Here is a 24,493-nt window from a genome sequence, read left to right as displayed (position 1 = left end):
AAAGAGAAGGACTGAGGAACTGTTTCATCAGCTGCCAATGCCCCTTTTGCTTTGGTAATTTCTGCCTTCTCTCCCTGAGATTCCTTCAACTTAGTCTAAATAGAAAAAAAGGAAACCAAACACAGTGAAGTTGTATCACCTTGGCCATCTGGTAAGCTCCCACAATGGGCACCCACAGACCCTTAATTCTATACATCTGGTTCCCATTTGTAGGAACATCTGGTTCTTTGCGAGGGCATCTGAGGAGCTGCTAGTATAGAAATCATGGTTAAATGGGAATAGGGATCTTTGGGTATTTCCCCCCTATCTGGTCCATCTGTTTTAAAGGTTCCCATTTATCATCCATGGTTTTGGGGATCCTTTCTGGTTGTCTGCCATTAGTTTTGCTGTTGTTGTTTGTTTGTTTGTATCTGTTACTGCTCCTTTTAAGACACAGGCAATACTGCATTCATCCTATAAGTGGTCTGTTGGGAAGAAAGATCTCGGTTGAATGGGCCACCTATAGATATAACCCTGTCCAAGAGAAAGATGTTTTACTGTAACACAATCTGGCCTTTGAATGATTTTCTGGATTGTTACACAATATTCTAGTTGGATTTGATCTTTCAGAGGCAAGTAAATTGAAGAAATTCTGTATGTATAGGCATTTAAGCATTTGCATGTTAAGGAGTTTGAACAATCAGAAATCAAATTGAGGGTGCAAAAAAATGCACTTCATCTCCTGTGTAAGGATAAAAGAACACTGTAAGAAATAAGTCTTTTCAACCCAGTGCTGACAGTTCCAGCATGGTTTGTCAGCCTGGATCCAGACAGCCACAGATCACTTTGCTATGTGTCAGAGACACCAGCCCTGGGCTGGGGAGAAACATCTCAGAAAACCTGCCTAGGTTATAGAAAATTGGCAAAGAGGACCTCATATTTACCCTGCCATTCAGTTTCTTTTATCCCATGGGAATAAAACCAGAGTTTGAGAACAGGGCTCAGTTTTCTACTTCTGCTAGTGGATGAAGTCTGTGTAGGTTTCAGGCATTCCTGATTTCTTTCTAGATTCTTGTCTCATGGGTTCAAAGAATAAAATTCACACATGGTGGCAGAGCACCAAGTGAAAGTAATAAGATTTGTTTGAATGATAGGAGGAAAGATGGAGTTCCTGTCAGGAAAGGGGAACCTGAAAGAAGGTTTTTTCACTGGACTTATGTGGATTTATGTGACTACTAGGTAAGGGCGTTGATTGGATTCCATGCTGAACAGATAACTAAAAGAGTGTTGGAGCTAATGTTTGGAATTCATATTATACAGGAACTGGGAGGGTACCAAAGCTATTTGGATTGTTCTATAAGTTTCTAAATGACTATGACTTTTTAGCCCTTAAGTCTGAATTTTTTCTGTAACCTACATTTGGGTCTACCCCTGCTTCTATTTTCATGCTTTTCTGGGACAATGAAGTTAACTGGAATATTTAAGGGGACAGAGGAGATTTTATATTTGAATTAAAATTAATTGGGGCCCATTATCTTAATTTCCTGATGATTAACTATCCTATCATATTTAGGGAATAAATACTGCCAATAACAAAGGATATGACAATGGATTCCAGCACTGTTGGATTAGAACCTGGGGTCAAAATGGTCTTCCCTTTTAAGATCTGACAGGATGCCTCATTTGGCAAGGGGACCTCTGAGTGGAGCCCTGCCTATTACTGCTGGAGTCCCCATGTATGAAGGTATCTATATAGTCAACATGACCTTCAATTTAATTGGGTGCTCTGAACAACAGAATTTAAAAAAAAAACACTTTTAAATGAACAGAGGGGACAAAGTTACATAAGCCCTTCACAACTAGATGATAGTGCCTTAATGGTATATAATGCCTGGGAGTAACAGAAACAAAAGCAAACCCATCTAAGAGATCTTCAAAGAAGCCTAATAAAAAGGATGAGAAGAGCCTACTCAATTGAATATCAGTACACCTACTGTAAAAAAGCCCCATCTCCCCTCCAGAAAAAAAAGAAAAGAAGATTTTAGGTAAAATTGACAAATTGACAGTGGGAAACTTGCTTGAAATTGATGGCATTATGATAATGATAAGGGAGGTAAGGCAAGCTCAACAATATCCTGTCCTCCAATACCTTGAATTAAATCTGGGAGGAAAAAATTAGATTAAGGCACAGATTTGTTTTAATTTGTTGTGGAAATTAAATGTGCTAATAACATTCTCACCCAAAAAGCAATGACTGCATTTGTAAGTGCCTCACAGGAAAAATAAACAAAGCCTGCTCTGCTAGAGTTCTACTAAAAGACAGTAATGCTGTTTGGGCCAAAGGGACCCTGAGAAAGTTGGTCAATGTTACCTTAACTGAGTTTTTTCTTAGGAGGAAATAACTTGCCCCTGGAAGAAAAAAAAAATACCACCTTAAGAGATAGGTATTAATGGGGATCCATTCTCTTCGTGCAAATTTCTGAAACATGAATTGAGTCAGCTTTCCTACAGATTGCCTATTCTGTCTATGAAGAAAGTTCACACTGATGAGTACCAATTTGTGAAAGTCTTTAGAGCTATAAAATGCTTAAATTATAATGTCCCACTGGTTTTAGGATTTTGCTTTGGCAGAGAAAAAGATAACTTAAATTTTGAGTAGGCTTGGTTTTCATGAATAACCTAAAGTTAACAGTTATAAATTAGTAAATTATATTTAACATAAATGGGATTAACCTTCATAAATATTAGAGTAGACATCTGATTAATTTGCAAATTAAAATACCGAAATATCAACTACTAAATATAAATTCATGCACTTCTGGCCTCTTGAGACCTATAAGGTAACATATATATGGGTATGCTAAGTACGGTTTTGTAAATGGGTAAATGGAAAAAAAGAAACATTTGAGATGCTTTGTTCCTGTGATTGCTTTGCTTCTAGGTCTTAAAAAAACAAGCAAGATGGGCTGGGTTGTGGCTCAGTGGTAGAGCACTCACCTAGCATGTGCAAGGCCCTGGGTTTGATCCTCAGCACCACATAAAGATAAATAAAATAAAGATATTGTGTCCAAATACAACTAAAAAATAAATATTAAAAAGCAAGGTTATTGAGTTAAAATTCCAACAGGTGTGAATATTTATGCAAAGTGTTCAAAAATTTCAGCTGTGCTTCAATTAAAGTATTGTTAAAAACTGTAAAGTATTTCATCTTATTAAAAAAATAATTTGCCTCAATTCAGAAATTTCATAAGGATTGTTACAGAATATGTATTTAAGAAAGAGTAAAAGAAACCTTGAATATAAGAAAGTTATATTCTACATACAGAGAGTATATAGAAATATAAGATAGAAAAAATGAAAAGAAAAATAAATGTTTCCGGATGTGAAAGTATTCTGTATGGTAAAAATATATTCTGATTCCAATATCCAAAATGAAGAATCAAAACTAAGGCTATAAAAAGTTGTAGAATGTCTAAGTAAATCTCAGAAGTTTTATGGAAGGTAAATCTCAAAAAGGTTGTGTATGGGATTAAGTTGGCTATAATTAGTACAGTTAATAAAATTATTGCTGAAGTTTCTAAGGTCAAATTTTAATGCACTAATAAGAAACAGTCTAAAACATTGATGTGCCCTTATATATCAATATAAATCATTGGGGCTATGGTTGTCGCTTAGTGGTAGAGCACCTGCCTAACACATATGAGGCACTGGAGTCAATACTCAGCACAATATAAAAATAAACAAATAAAATAAAATAAAACTAAAAATATTGGGAGTGAGTGTACCAGGGATTTAACTCAGGGACACTCAACCACTAAGCCACATCCCCAGCCCTATTTTGTATTTTATTTAGAGACAGGGTCTCACTGAGTTGTTTCGTGCCTTGTCATTGCTGAAGCTGGCTTTGAACTCACAATCCTCCAGTCTCAGTCTCCCAAGCTGCTGGGATTACAGGTGTATTTGTTTTTATGCCAATTTGTTTTGTCTATTAGGTTTTATTACTGAAGGAAAGTAATTCTTAAAGGAATTATGATTTGTAACTGTTGTACACTCTTAAATGGTAACTTTGTAGCTAGTTATATAAACAACTGTTATTTTAAGTTATTACAATATATTTGACACCAAAAATATATGTGAATGAGATATGTAGATATCTGAGAACTTTAGAGAGCACTTTACCAAGCTGGTGTTCTCCAAACTAAAGTTGTTTGTAGTGATAATCTCTTTCAGACTTTTTATAAAAATAGCAAATTTAATTAGGGATCTGCACTGGGGACAAGGACAGAGCTTTTGGTAAGAAATTTGGTGACCCAGATTGGTCCCAAATTCAGACCTCACTCTAGCTTTCTTGGGTAGACCTGACTCTCCAAGCAACCCACTTTCATGCTGAGGATGCCGGGTGGCTGGCAAATTTGTTGAGTGCCAACTGCTTGAGAGTTAGCAGATGGAAATGGGAGAGTTTCCCTGAGGTGGAACTGGAAAAGCTATTTCTATAAGTAAAGGTAGGGATTAAGGAGCTGTCCCACTGAAGTTCCTTTTGCTTCAGGAAATTCCTGTCTTCTCTCCCTGAACAGGATAGGTTGCTTCAGCTTAGTCCCCTTTGAGAAAAAGGAAACTGAACTCAGTAGGCCATGACACCTTTGTCATCTGGTAAATGTGTATGCACACTGAGACCCTTAATACATATCTGGTTGTTCTTTATGGGAACTTCTGGTTCCATAAAGATGGGGACATCTTAGGTGCTGCTAGTATAGAAGTCATGGTTAAGCAGGACTCAAGAACCTAGGGATGTTTACTCTCTTCTAATCCTTCTAGTTTCTCATCTGTTTGTTGGCCTTGGGTTTGGGGATGCCCAGATTGTGTGTTTGTTTTTGTTTGTACCTGTTACTGCCTCTTTTAAGACATGGGCAATGCTACATTGATCTTATAGGTTGTCTCTTGGGAAAGATTGTGGCTGAGAGAGAGAGCCACCTACAGGTATAAGCCTAAGAAAAAGATGAGGTTTTACAATAACAAACTGGCTTTTAGATGACTTTCTGCATTATAAGACATGCTGTTAGAGTTGGTCTGTCAGAGTTTTAAAGTAAGTATAAATTTTTGTATATGCAGGTCTGTCTTAAAGTTTCCCATCGTGCCACAGTTTTAGGGATCCTCTCTAGCTGTCTGTTTCTTTCTTTGTGTGTATATCTGGCTCTTTAAGACATGGGCAATGCTGAATTCATCCTATAGATAGTCTCTTGGAAATATCTTGGTTAAATGGGTTAACTATAGGTATAAGCCTAAGAGAAAGATGTTTTACTGTAACATAATCTAACATTTGAATGTTTTTCTGGATTATTATACAATCTTGCATTTGGAGTTGGTCTGTCATAGATAAAGTAAATGAAAGAAATTCTAAATGTACAGGCATTTATGCATTTGCATTATAAGTAGTTTGAACATTCAGAAACCAAGTTGAGAGTGCAAAGGCGCTGCCTCTGAAGTGCAAGGATAGCCTGACACCAGAAAAAAAGGTTAAAAAATTATTTCAATACTTTCAATCCAGTGCTGGAAAGCACTCAGCCTGGTTCCAGGCAGCCACAGATTATCTTTCTGTGGATCATAGCCAGAAATCCTGAATAGGAAAAAAAAAATCCATGAAATCTGTGTGGACTGTAGAAAATGGGAAAAGAGGACCTGGCTTCTTCCCTGCCTTCAAGCCTCTTTGGCCCAATGGAGGGAGTATGTTATTGGCCACAAAGAACTTGGCAGTAGGTTCTAGCATCATTAGTTATGACCTGGGAACAAGATTAATCTTCTCTTTTAAAATCTGACAGTATATCCAATTAGACCATAGGATATCTGTCACCACAGCAGAGTAATTCTTGCTGATACTATCTCATCAAACTAAACTGGCAGATTAAATAACTGCACCCAGAAAAGAAAAAAAAATATAGAAACTAAAGCCAACCCAATTTTTGGCAACCTCTGCAAAGGGATTTCCATGGAAAACTAAAGAAAAGGATAGATTCAGTCACTGGGGAAGCTGAGGCAAGAGGATCACAAGTTCAAAGCCAGCCTCAGAAACTTAGTGAGGCACAACTTACTGAGACACTGACTCTAAATAAAAAGGGCTGGAGATATGGCTCCAGTGGTTAAGCACCCTTGGGTTCAATCCCTGGTACAAAAAAAAAAGAAAGAAAGAAAGAAAGAAAGAAAGAAAGAAAGAAAGAAAGAAAGAAAGAAAGAAAGAAAGAAAGAAAGAAAGAAAGAAAGAGAGAGAGAGAGAGAGGAAGGAAGGAAGGAAGGAAGGAAGGAAGGAAGGAAGGAAGGAAGGAAGGAAGGAAGGAAGAAAGAAAAGATAAAGGATAGAAAAGGCCTCCTCCACTGAATATAAGTATGCCTAGTATAAGAAAAATGCCCATAGGGGCCTCTGCATAAAATAGACAGTTGGGAACTCACTTAAAGTTGATGGCATTGTGATAATTATAAGAGAGACAGGTCAGACTCAAAGATCTCCTGTGCTCCATCCCCTCGAATGCAACCTGGAAGAAAAAAAAATTAAGGCACAGTTTTTCATATGCCAAATTGTCTAATTCCTGTCCTGGGTCAAAATACATTGTATAAACTTAGTGCATTAATAACATTCATAAAGATTGTTTCAGAATATGAATTTAAGAAAGGGTTTTATACTAGAAAAGAGATATAAGAAAGTTATAGGTATAGAAATATACTTTATTATTTAAAGTTAGAAGTCAAAAAATTGTTTCTGTATGAGAAAATATTTTTACAGAAAAGTAATATTCTGGTACTAAGGTCCAAGATGAAAGAGAAGACAAAACTAAGGATGTAAGCAGGCTGTAGAATATCTAAATAAGTTGCAAAAGTTTTATGGAAGGTAAGTCTCAGAAAGTATGTGTACATAATTAAACCAACTATAATCACCACAGTCAAAAGTATTAAATTTTAATGTAGTGACATGAAGCAATATCTGAAACGTTGCTTTGCTCTTATCTATCAAGATAATTTTCTTGTGTCTATTAGGTTTTGTTCCTTAAGGAAACTAAGTCTTAAAGGATTAGGGTTTATACTTGTTTTAAACTCTTTTAAATGATTACTTTGTAAGTAGTTAAATAAACAACTGTATATTAGATTATTACAGTATAGTTAATACCCTAAATATATGCAACTAGAGATATGTATACATTTGAAAACTATGTATGTCTGAGCCTTGTCTAAGTGTTATGTAAAATTTGTAAAATGGAAATCTATGTACATTTACTGGAAAGGTACCCAATAAGTGCAGTCTTTTATACATTTTACCTGACACAGAGAGCCACACTGCCATTTGATGACCTGACTTATATATGTGCCCTTTGATTAAGTAAGTTCTGATTATTAACACTGTTTTCTAAATATATAAGATCTATATATAAGATCTAAGGTTTATTTTTCTAGTAATGCTAAATAATGCAGACATGTGATTATTTTACCATACACTATATATTCTATATTTTACTTTAAAAGTTAAACGTAGTTAATTTAAGGACAACTATGGAATTGTGACACTAAATATTACTGGATTCTTTGTATATTAAATGTATTCATCTTCCTCAAGCATACAAGCTCTTTAAAATATAAAACTTGTGAGAGTACCAAGTTATTGTTCTCCAAACTAAAATTGTATCAATAGTCTGTTTCAGATTTATATAAAAAATAACACATTTGGTTGGTATTTATTTATGTCATATAATGTTTCATACTGGATAAAGGTAACTTGTCAATAAGTTGTATATAAAATGCTGCATTACTCCTTATAATGAGATGTGAATGTAAATGTATTTTTGGAAAGTAATAAGGTGAGCCTGATTTTCTTCAAAGGTTGACAATTGAAGTGTGGTTTGCCACTTTTTCCATGAATAGGAAGTTTGGAACTCTCTTAGTCTTTCTGTTTTATTCATGTTTCAGATGTAATGTCATATTATGTTAACTGATATTCAATAGACTCAGAAAACTAACTATATGTGAGAATTTTGTAGAATGATATTTCTTAAAAAGGCAAAGATCAGTTTTAGAAACAAAACACTTTAAATTTTGTCAAGTGGCTAGCCTCACCTGAGTCAGATCTCTGCTGCTCATCCTTTTCCATGTTATAATAGCACAAAAGTAGGCTAGAATTAAGCATATTTAAAGTTCTGTTGAAATGATAGATTTTTGTTGTTGTTATAAATATTACTATGATCTCAAAATAAATAGGGGATATAATGCAAAACTTGAGTATAAGTTGAGGAAAATTGTAAAAGCTATTTAGATTTGTAAAAAAAAGTTTTAAGATAAGGTAAAACTTGTATGTAAATGTGGGGCTTTGTAGAGGATAGATAGATACCGAAGATGCTTTAATGTTCATGTTTTATTTTCTTTGTAAAATTTTATAACTATTGCTCATTGGTACTTTTGCAGAAGTACTACTTTTAATAGAAAAACTTGAGATAATTTAAGACAATAAACCATCACAATAGAATATAATGCTACATCCTAGTATTAATACTGATTCAAATTAAATGGAAGAGGTAACTATAAAATTACAGATGCTGGAGTTATAATCCATCATTTCCACTTTAAGACTCCTGAAAGTGGCCTGCCACATGTTTAAAACAAAAACAACAAAATCGTGGAGAACAATTCAAGGAAGTAAAAGGACCACTGAAAAGCAGCCAATATTTTGGCCTTTGCACTCTAAGGTCAACCAGGACCCTGAGAATGACAGGAATCTTTTAAGGGTCTTGCAACTCCAGTGAGTCACTGTACCACCTGATCAGGGAGATTGAGAGCACCCTAGAGAACAAGAAGCCAATCAGTTCATTCTTTAAAAAGGCGTGCCACTTCTAATGGAAGCCACATAAGGTCAGCAAGACCCTGACTCATCCTGAAGATGACACAACTAGTAGAGGAAAGTTAAAGGGGCTAAAAGGTTTCTCATGCTTTACCAAGAGTGATCTCTGAAGCATCTCAGTTGATGCTAAGGGTAAACAAGAACAAGGTCAGTTTTGACCAACTTGATCTTAAGCACCTGGCAGGAGAATATGACCAAAGCACAGTCATACATAGACATTTAGAAGGAAAGACAATCTATTCTTTCTTTATGTAATTTTAAGATGTGCCCTTGTGTCAGCTCTACCAAAATAAGTAAAGCTAGAGGCTATAAAGCAATGATTCTTATGTGGGAGTACCTGTCAATAACTATCACAAAAGACTCTAGCATCACAAGTTTGACCTGAGTCAATTTGAGCCTGATTTTGAGAGGGGGCAAAAGGATAGTCAGTGTATATAATGAATGATTGGGTCCAGAAGACAGAAGCTGGTTCAACAGGAAATAAAATACTAATACCCCCCAGGATGCTTCCTCTCCTCAGCTATATGTGAGAATTTTTTAGAAATTTTGCCAAAGTCACCTGCCTCCAGGGAATTGTTCCTCCAAGGCAAAGCATTGTTAATGACTACTTCCTGGGTGACTCTCTTCCTGCCTTTCTGAGCTGATATGGAAAATAGAGAGAGGTACCCCCTTGGCAACTCATCCCAGGCTTTTGGTTGCCTAGGCAAGCAAAGATGGGGAGGGGACATGAGAAGAAAGTAAACCTAAGATCTGTAAAAGGTACAAGACATCCCACTTCCTGGTGCACCAGCTCAGGACCCCCTCCTCTCTAGAAGAGTCTTTCTCTCCCTCGACCTTCTTTCCTTTAAATAAAACTTTTTTACTCTTGCCTCAGTGATTTTCAGGTGTTCAATTTTCAATAGCAGGGGAACGAAGACCTGAAATTTATTTTCAAGACTGGTTTCAATTTCATAGACATACCGTTCTTACTAACCTCCTCACAGAAAAACTTGATCTGTTTTTCACTGGAATGATTATGAGTTACTGTCTTCATGGTTTTCAGAGTCTGGCTGAAATACTAAGAAGTGTTTGTGCAAATTGGTGTACAACAAAGTATTACTTTGCTGTCTTCTTTATTGCCGACCTAGCCTTGTATAGTCACCAGCCAACTACCCCCATGGACCACTGAACTGCCTTGATGTAACAGTGATCTATCTCATTCTTTGAATATAGCTACTGAGGCTTGTTTTAAAGTGGACAGGTTTTCTTTTTCTCTTCTTCCTCTCCTATGCCCTAACCTTGGGGAAAACAGGATTACATTTTCCTCATCCCAGGCTCACTTATCTGTCTTTGACCAAACAACCAACAAGAGAAACAAGTAACTAGAAGATCTAGGAAATGGCTACCTCCTAAATTAACAAGTGAATCACAGTCTCCCACCCACCAGGGAACATCTGGAATGAATAAAAAAAAAAAACCCTTCTGTTCTCACTGAAGGGTTGAACCTCAGCCTCTGGGACAGTAATCTCCTATGTTTCTAATTTGCTAGAAAAAAAAAAAAAAAACCTTCTTTTTCTGTTTTCTCAAAACCATGTCCACATTATTAGATAGGCATCAGGGACAAGGACTAAGCTTTTGGTAAAAAAAAAAAAAAAAATGCTTTCTTAATTTGTGTGAGATTGTCTTCCTTATTAAGTTCCACATAAGTCTTATGTCTGACCTCTAAAGATAAATAAAGCATATTAGCAAGATATTACATTCAAGAGATAGAGGGGGATGAAGTATACTCAGTTAAATACATTTAGAATATGATATGTTCTTCACCTCCAACCTTAGTGATTCAAGGTAACCAGTATATCAAACTGTTAGAAATCATATGGTTAAAGATACAAATTTAACTTTTTTTTAGAGAGAGAGAGAGAGAGAGAGAGAGAGAGAATTTTTAATATTTATTTTTTAGTTTTCGGCGGACACAACATCTTTGTTTGTATGTGGTGCTGAGGATCGAACCCGGGTCGCACACATGTCAGGCGAGCGTTCTACCGCTTGAGCCACATCCCCAGCCCGAATTTAACTTTGTTTAACCTAGCATTTTCAAAACTTAATTTACAACAAAATATTTTTATTAAAGAAATTTATGTTAACTCATTTTTATAATTGTAGCTCCTACTAACCATTGAGAAATTCTGGTGAACAAATAATACAGAACACATGCATGTGTTAATTTCAGCATTTTAAATAATGATTATGACTCTGAAAAGATTTCTTTTCCCTCTTAATTATATGATATAGATCTAGTGTTCCAGTAACATTGTTTTAAGCCAAACAATAGTCCCTTTCTTTCATTCCAGTTTATCTATCTACCTCTTAAAAGAAGATATCCACAATTTCCAACATTTTTTGAACAGTAATTTGTTTTGTAAGTAGCAAAGATTTTTCTCTTTTCTATTGCTTATTAGTATAATTTTTGGGGAAAGTATATCTTTAAATCTCAGTAAATAAAATAATTTGTTCAATATACTTATTCATTTGAAAAATACTTACTATATATCGGAATTTATCTAGGTTCTTAGATTATAGAATTGAACAAAATATCCCTTGTCTTTATGGGGCTTGGATTCTAGCAATAGGAGGTGAAAGATAAATAATAAATAAAGCCAGTTAGAAGCTGAAAATACTATATTAATTGGGAAAAATATAAGGTATTATAGCACTGGTAAGTGTAAGCGTTGTGACGTTTAAATAACTTGATCAGGATAGAACATACCATTAAAAAATTCAGAGAAGTCATATTATTAAACCACACAGAGTACTGAGGAGAGTATTCAGGAAGAGATTGCATCCAAGTTCAAGAAACAGCAAGAAGACCACTATGGTTGAGTCTGAGCGAGCAAGGAGTAGTTGTACAGAACAAGGATAAAATGGTAAATGGCAGAAGATTAGTGGACAACAGACCATTCAGGACGGTGTAGCTCATTGTAAATACAAGAATCTTTCCTCTAAGTCAAGTGGAAGCTATTTCATCATTAAATATGAAAGTGATATGATTCAAATGCATTACAACAGTATACTGTGTAGAGACACCAAGTTAGCTACTGGGTATCTATGTCTGGAGTTCACAGGGGTACTACATAGACATAGGTTTGGGTATCTTCAGCATAAGATAATATTTAAGTCCATGAATCAGAGATGAGTTAATAAAGGGAATGAGTGATCTAGGGAAGGGGACTAAGGATGAATATTGAGGCATGCCAATAATGCAGATGTTGGAGAGATGAAGAGAATTTTTAAAAGGCAGGATAAATCATCTGTCTTTACTATGTTTCAAGTAAAACATGTAGGGTGAACAATCATATTACAAAACATGTGTTGTGGGGACAAACAAGGCAAGGCACCGAAGATAGCAGGAAACAGTATTATTTGGCTGCAGCCAGGTTCAGAGGGCACAGCTTTTGCTATAATCAATCAATCCCCTGAACCCCAAGTTCAGGTAGTTTCAGAATTTTATACCCAGCATGTAAAGGGAGGGGCTGCAGAATTTTACATAAAAGCTGCTTTTTCTCTCATTGTTTTGGGCAATTTAACCCTTCAAGGACAACAGCTGAGAAGGGGAGAGCTTCTTCTCCCCTTACATTTCTTCCCCCTGCCAGCTGTTACCATGGAGAACAATTGGTATCTTCTCTACTCTTAGAAATATAGACATTTCTGTGAAGCCCAGCTCAAGGCCAGAGGCCTTGTTTGTACATTTCGACAAACTACTATACTGGATACGTTTGTGAAAAACTAGTAAGGGGGTGTCCAGCACCTGGAGTGTTGATATCTTCCCGGCCAGTGGCCAAGTAAAACAGGGCAGCATAAAAATAGGAAGTTTACCTACATTGAACTCTTTTGAAGAGACTCTTGCTGACAGTCCCAAAAATCAGCCATGGTGAAGATTTCTGGAGAAGCCCAATTAAAACTTTTCTGTGGAGACAGGGGCTGCCACTATACTTGAACACAGTCTTCTGCTCCAAAGAATGGCAATATATATATTACAGTGAAATGTGTGACATTGATTATGTCTTCATGTTACCCTATCCTTATCAATATCTAGTCTCCAACTTGATAAATATAGATTTTTCATTTAAATATGACTTTTTTTCTAGTGAGTTGCTACTTTTCATGGAGCACAGCACTACATGCTAAAGGAGTGAATCACCTTTAGGTGTATATCAGAAAACTGTGTTTTAAAAAACCACATTAAATGTTTTCCTATTCTGTGTGTGCAAAGGCTCAATCTATATGAACATACCTGTGTAGGAAGTAAAGTTTTCATTTTCACTCCATCAGTTTAGAATTCATGAAAAACACCACTTCTTAAAATATTACAGGTAAATAATTTATTGTGTAGAGACTTTGTCTGAGCTATGATCCCAAAAATCTGAACCAGTCATAATAAAGTCCTTCCTGAGCCAAGATGGAAAATAAAAAGTGGGTGTGACAGCACGGGTCTAATTGAAGAAAATCTCACACAATAAGATGCTATTAAAAATATTAAGTCTGAAAGGGTAATGAAGGGCAAGAAGTGAATCCAAAAGAAAGGAGAAGCGATATTGGCTAGTCTAGAGAAAAATCAATGTAAGGATTGTTGTTTTTCTATGTTCTGCATATAAAAATAGGCCACATTAAGCAAACTTCATGGGATACTAAGGCATTGCCAACCTTCTTAGAGAACATTTACTTATGGCCCCTTTTTGTGGCAAATAGCTAGCATTCCAATTATATATTTATCTGTTCACTAAAGCAGTTTTCCTACTTTGAAATGCTATGTTGCTCATTAATACAGTGTGTGTAAAACTATTTCTTTTCTAAACATTCTTCCATTCAGTCCTGCATTTCTCAAAAATTACTTTAAATTAATGAGGTTTTAGTATAAATCCAACTTAGTCTTGGCTCACATAATATAGTGCCTTATCTTCTAAAGAGAGAAAAGTGCGTAATTGTGGAAGAACAGAATTGAAACTCTCCTTGGAAACTAAATTTATTTCACATAATTTGCTAATAATAGGAATATGGATGATTGGTTATTAGGTACTCATTTCCCTTTGAAACATATTGCTTGTTATAGACATTAACACTAAGAAAATATAATAATGATCTTCAGTATCGTCACATATATGGTTCTTATGGATAATTTGCATCAAAGAAAAGAAAATTTTTCTATAGATAACATAATTGTATGGTGACTTCTCATTATGGCCATAAAGTAAAAAGTCTGTAGTTGTGATTCCTTTTGTTATATTTGTATATTTTACTCTAATTTTGTCCTATATTCTTTGTAATTTTCTTCATAAAGACATAACTAAACATCAGTTATTTCTTTTATGACACTGCTAGAATAAGAGCTTGGGACTTGGTTAGATTTATGAGAAATCTATTTTTCACCAAAGAATTATGGACTTAAAAAAATCCTGTCTCCTCTCTCTCTCTCTCTCTCTCTCTCTCTCTCTCTCTCTCTCTCTCTCTCCCTCTCTCCCAATAACTTTTCAATTCTAGTCAGATTGAAGGCATGATTAACACTGAAATAAAGGTTAAGACTGATTTATATGCTGGTAATTTTCAACCTCTATTGGCAAAATGATTTCAAAGGATACAGGAGATGATCTAGTACCCCACAGCTGTGAAGAACCGGGGAAGTGAAGAATGAGGATGAGTTGTTCAAGACAACAACTATCTAAATGTAAAACACCGAAAATTAAAGCAGCACAAAGTCCAGGGATATCTGAATTGCAAATCTTGACCATTGTTTAGAAAGGCTGCCTCCAACTCTTTTTTTAAGAGAGAGAGAGAGAGAGAGAGAGAGAGGGAGAATTTTTTAATATTTATTTTTCAGTTTTCAGTGGACACATCTTTATTTTTTTTTATTTTTTTTATGTGGTGCTGAGGATCAAACCCAGCACCCCGCGCATGCCAGGCAAGCACGTTACCGCTTGAGCCACATCCCCAGCCCCTGCCTCCAACTTTTAAGACCCATGTCACATTAACCTAGTTCATTTGCTCCTGAAATTCACATTACATTGGAAAATTGATTCAAAGTTAGTGAGGTTTACTTTAAGGCATACTCTTGAGCTTGAGGTGGTTGGCATCACATGAGTGAAAATAATAAAAAAAGTGTTTCCTCCAGAAAACATTGTTGACTCTTCCTGTTAACTATAAATTAAACTATTAAAGCAGAAGTGTGCCAAAATAAATTATATACAAATGTAAATACCAATCTCAACATCACCATATTATTTCATGTAATTATTTTATCTGGCATAGAGCTGTTTCTAGCTGTCTCTAGGTTTTAGGTCTAGTTTAACCTAAAACTCTTCAAAATGTCTGTCTACAACTACTCCTGACTTTCATTCCCAAAACTATAGTAAAGTTCAATATTTTATTTCTACATAACTCTCTTTGGCTATAAATCTTTCTTTTTTTTTAACCCTGACTTACCTTCCCTAAATACTGGGATTATGGGAGTGTACCAGCACAACCTGCTTGTTTAGTACTTTTTCCCCAGCAAACATCTTTATTTATTTATTTAATTTGTTCTTTTTAGTTATATATGACAGTAGAATGTATTTTTTAAATTTATATATGACAGCGTATGCATTACAATTCTTTTTACATATATAGAGCACAATTTTTCATATCTCTGGTTGTATACATAGTATATTCACAACAATTCATGTCTTCATACCTGTACTTTGGATAATAATGATCATTACATTCCACCATCATTAATTACCCCATGCCCCCTCCCTTCCCCTCCAACCCCTCTGCCCTATCTAGAGTTCATCTATTCCTCCCATGCTCCTTCTCCCTATCCCACTATGAATCAGCCTCCTTATATAAAAGAAAACATTTGGCATTTGGGTTTTGAGATTGGCTAACTTCAGTTAGCATTATCTTCTCTAACTCCATCCATTTACCTGCAAATGCCATGATTTTATTCTCTTTTATTGATGAGTAATATTCCATTATGTATATATGCCACGTTTTTTTATCCATTCATCCACTGAAGGGCATCTAGGTTGGTTCCACACTTTAGCTATTGAGAATTGTGCTGCTATAAACATTGATGTGGGACTGCAAATTGGTGCAGCCATTATGGAAAGCAGTATGGAGAATCCTTGGAAAATTGGGATGGAACCACCATTTGACCCAGCTATCCCTCTCCTCAGTCTATACTCAAAGAACTTAAAAACAGCATACTACAGGGACACAGCCACATCAATGTTTGGCTATAAATCTTACTAGAAAAAAGTTGTGGAAGCATTTTTAATTTTTTTTCAAGTGCTTCTACATTACCACCTGTGAAACACAAGCCTCCCTGCCTGTAGTATACTCTCTCACCTTACCATGTACCTCAATCATCTTGAAAACGTCTCACCTCCACCACAGTGACTTTGCTACCCATGTTCACTCACAATGATCTCTCACTCCACTAATATCTCATGGTATTTCTATCCTTATCCATCATGTCCTTACCCATCATGTTCTTACACATCAATAAATTACTGTTATTGTTATCAGTGTTTTTAGATAATTAACCATAATTTGGCATATACCATATAATTAAAATTTTAATTGTTAGAGAAATGGAAGTTAAAACTACAGATATTTCATCTCACTCCAGTCAGAATGGCAATTATCAAGAATACAAATAACAATAAATGTTGGCAAGGAAGTGGGGAAAATGATACACTCACACATTGCTGGTGGGACTGCAAATTGGTGCAACCACTCTGGAAAGCAGTATGGGTTTCTTCATAAAACGTGGAAGGAAACCAGTTATCTCACTCCTTAGCATATACCCAAAGGATTTAAAATCAACATACTATAGTGGTATGGTCACATCAATGCTCATAGACATTCAACTTACAATAGCTAAACTATGGATCCAACCTAGGTGATCGTCAATAGATGAATGCATAAAGAAATGTGGAACACATACACAATGCAATATTACTCAATCATAAAGAAGAATGAAATTATGGCATTGGCTGGTAAATGGATGGAACTGGAAGCTATCATGTTAAGTGAAACAAGCCAATCCCAAAAACCAAAGACTGAATGTTCTCTCTGATATATGGATGTTGATTCACAATAGGTGGGGTGGAGAGAGAGGAATGGAGGTTCACCAGATTAGACAGGGGGGAATGGGGGGAAGGGAGGGGGCATGGGAATGGTAAAGACAGTATAATTAATTGGACATGACTTTCCTATCTTCATATATGAATACACAACCAGTGTAACTCCACATCATGTACAACCACAAAAAAGACAAGTTATACTCCATGTATGTAAGTTTTGTCAAAATACACTTCTACTTTCATACATAAAAGAACAAATAAAAATATCAAAAATACAAAAATAGAAATTAAAAAAATAATTGTTCAATATACAACTTTTCTGGGTATATGTCTCTAAGAACAAGCATTAATAAATTGCAAGGTCTCATTTCATTATTTCATGGGACCACCATTGTATTATAAGCCATGAATTCAAAGAAACCAAATTTCAACAAGACAATAACTAATCAGTTAATGTATTTTATACTCAGTGTTGAATTAGACAGTATAGCAGATAGATAACATAACACCAGACTTCCATCCTAAAGGAAATTAAAATATTGTGGAGATAAGACTTCATGAGAGAAGTTTAGATGTACTTCAAAACTTGAGAAATACACACAATTTTGTAAATGCACAGAGAAGAGAGAAGATTGTATTAGCAGACTATTATATATTAAATATGGAGAAAACTGAAAATTAATTCACATATACATGTATATACATTATCTACAATTATTTTGGGAAATTAGTAGCATAATTAATTAATGATTTAAATGTCAAGATTTCAGAAAATATCATATACACATTATGAGATAAATATATTATCACATAAGTTTGGTGAGACAATTAGATAGCAAGAACCTTAACATACATTTTCTTTCACTAAACTTGTAATATAAAATAATCAGTGATATACACAAAAACTGGACTCTCTCATGAACCTGTGTCTGCCCTCATCTCCTTTGTATCTCACAAGTCCTATTGGTTCTAATATGTGTATGTGTATATATGATTCATAATGCTCACCTAAAATTTAAATATATCTTAAAATTATTTACTTCTCTATTGCCAATCTCTACTACATGCCACTATAACCTTTATATCAGACCATTCTAATGTTTTTTTTGTTGTTTTTTCCAAATATTTAATCACAAAGCAGCAGGAATGATATTTTACAGAAAAATCAAAATATATTCCTCTTCTGATTAAACTCTTTAATGACTTTTCATGGAAATAGAGAAAAATGAAAAATCCTGATCATGATCTGTAAAATGCACTGTTTATCTACCTTTTGATGACTCTGTGAAATTTATTTCATGATACTCTCCCCACTTACACCTAAACTCTATATATACTGAATATCTTCGAGTTTTTCTTCACCACCTTAAAGTCTCCCCATAATTCTGCTTGTTTCTTCTAGCACTCTCCACACAATGTGCACTGTGTTCCATGCCTCCAAGCACACAGACACACAAAGAGAGAGAGAGAGAGAGAGAGAGAGAGAGAGAGAGAGAGAGAGAGAGACTTTGTCCCCATGTTTGTCTCATTCCAACATTCAGCTTGAATGTAAATATTACCTCCTCATAAATACCTTCCCTATCTATCTCATCCAAAATAGTCCTTCTTATCAATATTTTGGTCTCCATAATCTTATTATTTTCTCTTCATCAAACTTATTAAAATTTTAATTACACATTTATTTACTTATTTTTGTCTATCTCTTTACCAGATTCTAAATTCCATGCAGCAGGGACCTTACCTGATTTGTCAATCAATATTTACCCTATAGCTTTCACAGCATCATTTACCTAGTAAGTGCTTAATAAGAACTTGTTTCATGAAACAGTATACAGGGACATTTATTATTGCAAATACAATAGCAATGAATGGAAACAAATTAAATCTCCAAAAGAGAGGTAAAGGTAAGATGAATTCTGATAGAACTAGGTGTGATAATGCATGTTTGCAATTTTGGCACTTCAGAAGACTAAGGAGGATTACAAGTTCAAGGCCAGAGTGGATAACTTAGTGAGATTGTGCCTCAAAAAATAAAAAATAAAAGGGCATGGAATGTAACTCAGTGGTAAATCTCTCCTGAGTTCTATCAACAGTACCAGAAAATAAAGTAAATTATGATAAGAATAAATGGTAGAATATTATGCTGCTATAAAAGATCATGTTACAAAGATTAATGATAATATTAGACACAACTGATGTTTAACTACTAATATTTGGCATAATCCCCACAATATTTTAACAAAATAAATATATATAAGAAATATATTCAAGTAGCACACGTTAAAATATTAATATTGGTTATCTGTAGATTGTGAGTTTATGGGTGGCCTTTGCTTTCCAATTTTTCATAGTTTTCTATATTTACAAATAAAAATAAAATGGTTAAAGTTAAAACACCAAAGTTTCATCAACACAAGGAAAGCAAATATGAATATATTAAAAAATAAAATGCCACCTAACATTTTGAGGAGGTTTTTTTTGGCTAAAAATTAGAAGTTTAATTTATGTCAAATTTATTTGTATATAAAGCACTCTTTTCTTAATTGTATAATCAATGTATAAGGTAATTTATTTTAGTCTTATGAAAGGAAGCATGTAGGAGAGTATATCGATCTATGAAGGAGTCAGAATACACTGTATATTTTTATGTTTAAAAAATATTATTTAGTGGGCTGGGGTTGTGGATCAGTGGTAGAGTGTTTGCCTAGTGTATGAGGCACTGGGTTCGGTCCTCAGCACCACATAAAAATAAATAAATAAATAAAGGTATAAAATATTATTTAGTTATAGTTGGACACAATATCTTTATTTTGTTTATTTATTTTATGTGGTGCTGAGGATTGAACACAGGGCCTCATACAAGTGGGACAAGCACTGTTCGACTGAGCCACAACACCCTTGTATATTTTTATTTATATGACATGTTTTATTTTCCAAAAATTCTATTTTTACCCATAATAATGTCATCTTAAAATCTATCTTATACACTGGATAGTGCTGCCAATAAATAAATAATTGGAGGAGGCTCTAAATGTTTTAATATGTCACCTGTTTAGAGGAGGGAACCAAAAATCAGGATTTTAGAAATAGGTAAATAAGTTGTTAAACATGATATTTCTCACCACCACTAAGTAAAAGTTCACATATGTTGGAAAAAACAACAAATTTTTATGCACAGTTTATATTAGGGCACATATCAAACTCATCAGCATTTATTCATTTACATTTTCTTTCTTAGTATAGTTTCTATTCATGCAAAAGTTATATAAAGACAAACATGCATACATGCACATGTGCACTCTCTGTCACATGCACACAAAGAGTTTTCTGGTTATTAATTTGTCCTCATAGTTACAACATACCTGATATCATCAGAAAGCCACCTCCAACTTTGTAACATCCAGCATTGGCAAAGGGCATACCACACACCAGCAGAAATCCTCCAGCCAGACCAGAACCAATACCCAGTATAATAAAGATCGTCCAGAAGCCTCTGTACACTAGAGAGTGAGAAGAAAAATACAAATATTAGAGTATTCTGTAAATTATGACTAAACCGTGAAAATAAACTATCACTTGGTGGAATGTGATGAATATCATTATCCAAAATACATGTATGAAGACATGAATTGGTGTGAACATATTTTATATACAGCCAGAGATATGAAAAATTGTGCTCTATATGTGTAATAAGAATTGTAATGCAGTCTGTTCTCATTTATTTTTTAAAAAATCAATAAAAAGTACACCAATTAAATTATACTTCTGTACTAGAGGAATGGAGCTTCAAAATGCAGATTATTTTAAGTGATAGGAAATAAAATTATATTTTTTATTTTTTTTCTGGTCTTTTCTTTTTTTTCTTTTTTTTTCCTTTTTTTATTGGTTGTTCAAAACATTACAAAGCTCTTGACATATCATATTTCATACTTTTGCAACCTCAAAAAAACTAGCACTAATTATCAGTATTAAGTTTGTTTGAGTTTCTAGCTTCATAGTTATTTGTGTAAAAATTCTTTACCTAATTTTCTACACATCTTTAAAAACACAATGCAGATTATTCTTCTTACTAGATGTCTTCTCTTACTGATATGGTTTTGGTTAGAGGCTCCTCTGATGTGTGACCATAACACCCTTTCACTTACCTTTTTAAAGAAATATATCATACTAGACTGTAATTCTCTGTTTTCTTTCTTGTATCCTTCAATAAGCTAAGAGTTCCTTGATGGGAAAAATCCCATTTTATTTATTTCCAGTGCTGGCAAATTCCTGGTGCATAGCAAAGCTTAAAAAAATACTTGTTAAACTGAATCATATGCCTTGTCTCAGTTTCAATTCTGCAAGGATGAAAAGATAAGCACAGGATTATTTTTATTTATACTGGGCTCCCTAACTCTAAATTCTTGGATGACAACCATTCTATAAACTCGTGACTTTGATTCCCATGTATAGAAAACAAACCTTAAACAAGACTTCAAATTGAGGGATTAGAAAACAGCAGTACCTGATTCCTAATCCTTTGACCATGCCTTATGCTTCCCTTCCTTCTTACACAAAATTTACCTGTTCTTTCAGTGTCTTTTAAACTTTGTTGATTTTCTAAACAATCCATCCCCCTGCTGACATACAATTGTTCCTGTCCTTCCACTAGCCTTTTTGAGTAGATGAAGACCTATGGCAGGAGGAATATGTGAGCAGACTGAATTTTCCCAAAAACTATTCCATATAAATATATTTTAAATACAAATGAATTTCCAAAAAAACTAAAGCAAAGAAATATGGAAATCAAGAGAGCATTTATCTTATCATTTTTATGATGTTCCAATTGCCATTTTGAGGGAAATTAATACATAATATAAAGTGAAGTGGACAAGTGAAGATGATTATCTGGGCTGTGAAATTAAGTAAATAATTTTTGAAGGGTCTATATCATTCAGGAAAGATTTTAAATTCTTCAGTATTCCTAAATTCCCCAGAATAAAATTCAGTACTTTGTTTACATTTTAGTTGCAATGAAAAATACATATTCTTCTGTATCATTGCTTTGAATTTTTCTCTCTACAACTGAAACAAGTTTCAGATATTCTCTTTTATCCCTACAAATTCTAATATCTGGGAGGTTAGAAATTTAAATCAAGAGCTGCCAAACTGGGAGAATTAATTTCGGACAGATTGGGAAGTGAGATTGAAATATAACAATTGACAATATTCTCTCTAATTTGCACATATTGACAATCTTTAAACTCTTTTAGAGAATTAGCACAGTCCAGCATCCATCCACTATTTTTTTTCTGATCAAGACTGATCTTTGGGTAAAATCCATTAGCCATATCTTGATTTGTTTTGTTTTTATTAGAGCTTTATAGTTATACATAATATTAGGGTGCATCCCAACAAAGTCATACATACATGGAAATTGATTTCAGTTCATGATCCTCTCTTTTCCCTCCTGCCCTCCCTCCTGTTTCCCTTCTCATTCCTCTACTAGACTTCCTTTCAGCACTCTATTAATTTACTTTTGATTGGTTCTTTGTTATCCTATCCTTCTCTCCCCCTTTCCTTTAATTTACTCTTGCTTCCACAGAAATCATTCAAATCTGTGAGTTTCTGAATTTGTCTAGTTTTTCTTAACATGATATTCTCTATTTCCATCCATTCACTGGCAAATGCCATAATTGCATTTATTCTTAAAACATCCACTCTTTGAAAGAAGTTCTTTGAGGTATCTGATACTGAGAAACTCAGGTCGATTAAAAAGACTACATTTAGCTATTTTATTGATTGTAAGTGACAGTAACCTGTTTTGAATAATGCAAGTATCTCTGAGATGGAAATACCATCAGAAACAGGAAGGGGCAGGGAAGAGGACTCAGACAATATTCCCTCAAATTTTATGACAAAAATCTTGATATTTCTTTCATTTCATGAGAATATGGTGTTAATACTTAATTCAAAGGTGAACATGTTTGCTTATTCATCTTTCTAGTGTTCCCAGAACAAAAGCCAATTTCAATTCTTCAATTAATAAGAAATAAACAATCACTTCTGCTATCAGTTCCAAAAAGGAAACAGTGGAGAAAAGCAAATGCAATGTAAAATGCCTCATATATGGGAATGTAATCCACAAAATTATTAACACTTGTTGTTTTTGTTGGTGGCCATGGTGCATTTTTTTGAATTGTTTAATGTGTATCTGAAAGTGTAATCTCTGCAAAAGCTGGGCAATCTGTAATAAATTATTGGTCTGGCTGAATCTCAGTTTTACCAGAAGTAAAATGGTAATGCAGAGTAATTGTGATAATGGAATAAGTTTTATGTAGACACATAGTGTTTAATAAATAATAACTGATTGATGTTATTATTATCAGTATTATTTCAATCAAACTGCCATTTTATTGTGTTTCTTTTGGGACTTAAAACCGTAAAGCTCTCATGGAAACAAGGGGAAACTGAAGTGTTCTTTTTTTTTTTTTTTCTTTAACTTGTATGCTAAGGGAATAGAACAGTGGAAAGAGCAATTTGCCAGGAATCAGTAGAGTTGCTTGCATGCATGTGTTGGTTCTGTCTGTCTTGCTTTGGCCCTGAAAAAAAATCCATTGGTGCTATTTTCCTTCATTTTTCACTCTCTGTCAGAATGTAAATGATAAATTTTGTTTATCCCTATCTCTCATCCTCTCAGGGCACAGTAGGACAATTTGGTGTTGATGGTTCCATGGACATGTTTTTTCAGAATGAGTATTGAATGAGGATACACACCCACACACACACATAAACTATATATATATATATATATATATTATACATATAATATTCATAATACTAACTCAATGCCTTGACCATACTAAGTACTCAATAAGTATTTATTATCATCATCTTTGATTGGTTCATTTTTACTTAGAATGATGATAATTTTGATTCATCTAAAATAATAATATCAAAATAAATAATTAATATTTTTATTACTATAGCTGAGATAAAGGAATGGGGGTTTATTCAAAAAGTAAAATTGTATGTTTTGAACCTTACTTAGAAAAATTATAGATGAATTGCACTGTTTGTACTTTAGTCCATGTAATAATGCTCTAGGACAAAAATAGCATATAAACAGCTAACCCAAGTTATCCTTATTAAAATGGTCCTATCAAAATCTCATATATTTACCAAAGTTTTATTTTTTTATACCAGGTTATTTAACCGAGGGGTGCCCAAACACTAACTTATATCCATAGGCCTTTTTTAAATTTTTTTTATTCTGAATTAGGATCTCAATAAGTTGCTTAGGTCCTCACTAAATTGTTTGAGACTGTCTTTGAACTTGTGTTACTCCTGCCTCAGCCTCCCAAGATGCTAGGATTACAGGCATTCACTTTTTTGCCATTAATTATAATGATAAAATGAAGTAATGGATGTGAAAGTCCTGTGTGAGATTATAATTAATGCTAGAAAGTATATCCTATGTGCTTCTTGATTACTTTTTAGTTGGTTTTAATGTAAAGTAACTATAGTAGATTGTAGGTAATGTAATGTGTAATCTCGGATACAATAT

General features: G+C 34.2%; 1 protein-coding gene across 5 annotated transcripts in view; it reads right to left on the bottom strand.

The window, feature by feature from the left end:
• LOC143639040 (transmembrane protein 182-like) overlaps positions 1 to 24,493 on the bottom strand; it is an 83,514-nt gene that overhangs the window by 27,353 nt on the left and 31,668 nt on the right. For 2 of the 5 annotated variants that reach the window (XM_077107160.1, XM_077107161.1), the window contains exons 4-5: positions 20,310 to 20,447; positions 6,421 to 6,503 (exon numbers count right to left, since the gene is read on the bottom strand). In XM_077107160.1, the coding sequence (XP_076963275.1) occupies positions 6,445 to 6,503; positions 20,310 to 20,447 (197 nt within the window). In that variant the 3' untranslated portion in view covers positions 6,421 to 6,444. Of the gene's footprint in view, positions 1 to 2,350; positions 2,389 to 6,420; positions 6,504 to 20,309; positions 20,448 to 24,493 lie in introns of all 5 variants that reach the window. The other 3 variants (XM_077107159.1, XM_077107158.1, XR_013154656.1) reach the window with 2 other exon arrangements.

The sequence above is a fragment of the Callospermophilus lateralis genome, chromosome X (assembly GCF_048772815.1).
Source record: "Callospermophilus lateralis isolate mCalLat2 chromosome X, mCalLat2.hap1, whole genome shotgun sequence".
Lineage (NCBI taxonomy): Eukaryota > Metazoa > Chordata > Mammalia > Rodentia > Sciuridae > Callospermophilus > Callospermophilus lateralis.
Note: the sequence above shows the minus strand (reverse complement) of the source record. Positions and strands in the feature narration are given on the sequence as shown.